This window comes from Empidonax traillii, unplaced genomic scaffold (assembly GCF_003031625.1).
Source record: "Empidonax traillii isolate 1590-97213 ecotype Southwest subspecies unplaced genomic scaffold, ASM303162v1 scaffold160:size908849, whole genome shotgun sequence".
NCBI lineage: Eukaryota > Metazoa > Chordata > Aves > Passeriformes > Tyrannidae > Empidonax > Empidonax traillii.
The window spans coordinates 7,175-12,146 of NW_020955353.1; the positions used below are offsets into that span (position 1 = coordinate 7,175).

General features: G+C 58.1%; 1 protein-coding gene across 1 annotated transcript in view; it reads left to right on the forward strand.

Moving 5' to 3' along the window:
- RBPJL (recombination signal binding protein for immunoglobulin kappa J region like) overlaps positions 1-3,195 on the forward strand; it is a gene marked incomplete at its 5' end in the record, with an annotated part of 5,521 nt that extends 2,326 nt beyond the window's left edge. Inside the window, 7 exons of the mRNA XM_027885094.1 lie at positions 547-721; positions 1,080-1,217; positions 1,688-1,797; positions 1,886-2,026; positions 2,302-2,457; positions 2,676-2,779; positions 2,922-3,195. Of these exons, the coding sequence (XP_027740895.1) occupies positions 547-721; positions 1,080-1,217; positions 1,688-1,797; positions 1,886-2,026; positions 2,302-2,457; positions 2,676-2,779; positions 2,922-3,195 (1,098 nt within the window). The remainder of the gene's footprint in view (positions 1-546; positions 722-1,079; positions 1,218-1,687; positions 1,798-1,885; positions 2,027-2,301; positions 2,458-2,675; positions 2,780-2,921) is intronic.
- Positions 3,196-4,972: the final 1,777 nt, after the last annotated feature.

The following is a 4,972-nucleotide window of genomic DNA, read 5'->3' on the forward strand; positions in this document are numbered from 1 at the left end:
CAGCGCTGCTGCTTGTTACAAAATGAAAGGCTGGTCCTTCATTTGTAGATAAACAGTTAAAAAACCCCAGTCGATCCCAAAGTTCAAAAGCTTCAGCAGGGCTCTGGCATCTTTTGATTGGAGGGGGAAAAAAGGAGAAAAAGCATTATCTGGGGTCCCTGAAGAGCACAGGGTCTGAGCTAGGCCAGGAACCTCACAGAAAGAGCCTTTGTCCACAGTGCTTGCCTTGCTGCTAAGGCACAGCATATCGGCCAGGACGGGAGAAACCATAAACCCAGGGGCGATTCCTCACGTTACGTGGGATAAATCACACGTGAACATTCATTTCCACAAGGAATTCTCTGACCCCAGTGTAAATAAAGCCTCCACCGATCCCCAGCTCTTCATTCCACCTGTAATAACATCTCTGGCCGTTTCTCCCTTTAAATGAACCCGGGGCTCGCTGAAAGGGCACTATTATGTCCTGGTGGGGCGGTGAGGAGGGTGAGGGAGGCTGGTGGGGCGGGGCTGGGCTGGAGCTGCTGGCAGCCCCTGTGTGCCTGGCAGGGGTTCAGCTGTGCCAAGGCACTGTACATCTCGGACACCGACAAGCGCAAGCACTTCCGCCTGGTCCTGAGGCTCTTCTTCAGCAACGGGCAGGAGATTGGCACCTTCCACAGCAAGCTCATCAAGGTCATCTCCAAGCCCTCGCAGAAGAAGCAGTCACTGAAGAACACGGACCGTGCGTACAGGGGTGGCTCTGTGGGGAGGCAAGCGGGTGCCAGCCCGGGGTGGGATGATCTCTGAGTGCTCACAGCTTGGCTCTGGAGGGTTCCAGGCTCAACCCAAAGCCCATGGGAACTCCCAGTAGAGGATGTAATCTGGACACGCTGACGTCTCCTTACCAAATGGCTCAGCCACCACAGTGTGTAATGCCCCGTTCCCAACGTGCTCCCCACATTGTGACCTCACCTGCCCTCGTGCACAGAGAAAGGCAGTGGGGAGGGTGCTGGGTACCCCAGGAACCAGGGCTTGTCCTCCCTTGGCTTGGCAGAGGCATCAGACCTGACAAGTACTCACCCAGACACCTCTCCCCACAGTCTGCATCTCCTCAGGCTCCAAAGTCTCTCTCTTCAACCGCCTGCGCTCCCAGACCGTCAGCACCCGGTACCTGTCTGTGGAGGGGGGAGCCTTCATCGCCAGTGCCAGGCAGTGGGCAGCCTTCACCCTCCACCTGGGTGAGGACTCCGGGGGCCACTGATGCCCACCATGCCCAGGGCTGCCCATCTCCAGCCCTGGCTCCCTCCTCTTGCAATTCCAGTTCCTGGGGGAAAAAGGGGTGGGAATTATTAGCCTGGGGATGTGGGAACCTGGCTCAGTCTGACCTCTGCCCGGTGCTCCTGGTGTGACTCTGGAACCGATCCTATTTCCCACCGGCACTGAGGGCAGCAAGAGCTGTACTGATCTGGCATTTCGTAAATCCAAGCCAGTAACTTGCCTGGAAGAGGCCAGAGCCCATCAGCATCCCTGCCCGCACTGCCTCCAGCGGTGTCCCTGCGAGGTACCGCTCTCCCATGCCGTGCTCCCAGGGAGCACTGGTCTCTCCGAGCAGTGAGGAAGCACTGGGAGCACAGCCGGGCTGTGCAGCCCAGGTTAACCTGCTCCCTGGCTGATCGGGGCACTGACTCTGCCTCTCTCTCCCGGCCAGCCGATGAGTGCTGCCCCCGGAGCGAGTTCCCCCTGCGGGAAGGGTATATCCGCTACGGCTCCGTGGTCCAGCTGGTCTGCACGGCCACCGGTGTGACGCTGCCGCCCCTGGTAAGCCTCCCCCCCTGCGGGCACACGGCCCGGGCCGCTCCGTGGCTCCGAGGGACGGGTGCCATGGCCGGGACGATGCCGCCCGCAGATCATCCGGAAGGTGATGAAGCAGTATGCCATGCTGGACGTGGACGAGCCCATCTCCCAGCTCCACAAGTGTGCCTTCCAGTTCCAAGGCAGCGACCACATGTACCTGTGTCTCTCCACAGAGAAAGTTATCCAGTTCCAGGTATGGCACTGCAGGAGGGGCGAGGGCCCCCAGGGTGCTTTCCAAGGTTCTCTGTGTTGCTTCTGGCTGGGGAACATCCAAATTAGGGTCAGAAGCACTGCAAAGCCACCTGCCTGCTTTGGTGGGGCCATCATCACTGCAGAGGCACCACGATCCCCATTTCCCAGCGAGCGAAGCAGTCGCTCGCTGGAACCGAGACACTGGGGGCAGAAACCAGGCCCCCCCAGTCCCTGCTGTCCACACTGCAGTGTGTTGGGAGCTGTGACTCTCCGCAGGCATCTCCCTGCCCGAAGGAATCCAACCGGGAGCTGCTGAACGACGGCTCGTGCTGGACCATCATCAGCACGGAGACGGTGGAATACACCTTCAGCGAGAGCCTGGGCTGCGTCCGCGAGCCCGTCAGCCCCGTGCCCCTCATCGCTGCCCTGCAGGTGGGCACGGCTGCCCCCTCCTCTCTGTCCCCTGCCTGTGTAGAGCTCCTGCTCCTGAGCCCTTGCACCCCTGCTTGGCATCTCCCGGTTCTGGGATGCTGCGGGACTACCCGGGAATGCCGCAGCAGGGTTGGGATGAGCAGGCAGAGCATCCTGTGGGAGAAGGGGTCTGGCTCATTCCATGCACAACACACTGACACACGCTCTGCCCACCACAGCTCACGGGCGGCGGGGACGTGGCCATGCTGGAGGTGCAGGGGGAGTATTTCCACGCACACCTCAAGGTCTGGTTCGGAGATGTGGAAGCAGAGACGATGTACAGGTAACACGGCTCAGGGAGCAGGCAGGGAACAGGCTCCACACTGAGCTCCAGGGGGGAGGAGAAGTGCTGGCTCACTGCTCGCTGCTCCTGCACGGGACCCTGCTTGGTTAATGCACATTTTCCTCTCCTGCACTGTTCCCAGGAGCCCCAAGTCCCTCGTGTGTGTCGTCCCTGACGTCTCTGCTTTCGGCAGTGACTGGAGGTGGCTGCGATATCCCCTCACTGTCCCACTCCTGCTGATCAGGGATGATGGCCTCATCTACTCCAGCTCGTTCACATTCACCTACACCCCGGAGCAGAGCTGCGTCCCAGGGCAGCAGGTCCTCTCAGACGTCCCCCAAGACTCAGATAAATTACTTGACAGCATCCATCAGGAGTTCACCAGGACCAACTTCCACCTCTTCATGCAGAGCTAGCAAGCTGGGCTGGCAGAGGCTTGGCCTCATCGCTGGCCCAGGGAGGGGGAACAGCCCTGAGCCCTCTTGGGGCACCCCATCCAGGGGGCCGGGGAGAGGCCCTGAGCCCTGCCAGGGTGCCCCATCCTGGGCTTGGGGTGGCCCTGCCAAAGGGTCCTCCCCACTCATCAAACATCCACCATGTCCCTGTGATTTACTGACTTGCCTCTTTGCCACGGCAGGCGCCTCCACCCTGCTGAGATCTCACATGAGAGCATCAATAAATCAGGCTTGAAGGACCCTTTACTGATGCAATTGCTTCTTTACTAACCTGCATGATTTACCTCCATGCTGGCACAGAGCACCACAGCTCCCTCAGTGTCCTCAGTCCATTTTTCAAAGGCCAGGAGGGACAGGGATAATGCACGAACACGACCTTAAGCGTTACTGATCCATACCAGGAATCCCTGCATCGCTGCTGTGCTTTCCATAATGAGGAGCTGCTTCCCAGCAGCCAAATACCCAGTACAAGATGTTTTGGTTTTTTTCATTGGAGGCCCAAATGGGGTTATTTAAGAAGGAAAAGGGAAAAAGAGAAAAAAAAAAAAAACCTGTGAAACCCAGCTCCTCCCTAGCTGGCATGGCTCTGCCGAGCTCTGTTGTTTTACACAGTTAGACACACATAGAAATGCAGTGCTGGCATCAGCAGGAAACTGCTGATCTAGATGCCATAAAAAGCAGCCAGGTTTCTTGGTGCCAGACCCAAATGTTATGCAGAGTGGGTCTTACAGCTTTATTTAGCCTTTAGATCTCTGTGGCATCCAGAGGCCCACGGCCTGGAAACCCGCTGGTCTGGCAGTCCTGAGCTGGGGTTTGAAACAGCCCAACTGCCAACCCACGGTGGTGTTCAACCCACTGACCTCAGGGCAGGGGAGTGGGGGAAGCACAGCACCCCATGACCCACAGCACCCCAGGAGGCTCACAAGGACCATCCCTGGGTGATCACCTGGCTCACCTGCATGTTCTGTGCGATCCAGCAGGTTTCAGATGCAGCACTGCCACGACTGCAGTCCATCCTCAGCCTCCCCGTGTGCACTCCCTGCCACCCTGTGCCTCCAGATGCTGAATTTGGGACTGCAGGGGACGGGAACACAGGAGCTTGGGTCTCCAGCATCCTAAGCCGGGGCTTCCCGAGGGACAGCAGCTCCTTGAACTCCACCAGGACATGGGGTTTCTTCTTCCCCAAAACAGGAACCTCACAGAGGGCAGACAAGCTGTTGGCAGACTGATCTCTGTGCATCTGGAGCTGCTGTGAAAAAACTCTGGGAGAACGTTACAGCACATGCCAACAGCCAAGGGCTGGTGGAGGAAAGGGCTGGAGGACAGAGGAAGGGTAACCATGTGAAGATACACAGGAGTTTAAAAGAAAGAAAGTCCATGACATCCTGGTAAAATGCTTGAGTATCTTATACAGGTGTGGGGGCAGGAGGGGCTTCCCCTGTGTGGCTGCTGCTTGGGCCACCTCACTCTTACTGACCCCTGCACTCACCTCCCCTGCAAATCCACTCCAGCCCTAATGTAACTGAGGGGGAGATGCAAGAAAATACTTCAGTCAACCCAAACAGAGGATCCCCCATATCTCCCCTGAAAGCATTTCCTCCCCCATTTACTGGAAGAGCTGGAAAGGATAGGACCAAACCTGAACCAAACTGAACCAAAGGGCCAGTTTAATGCATCCCACACAGGAGTGTCTGGAGCCCACGGGCTCCTCAGCCTCCTCCCCCCTCTCAGAGGCCAG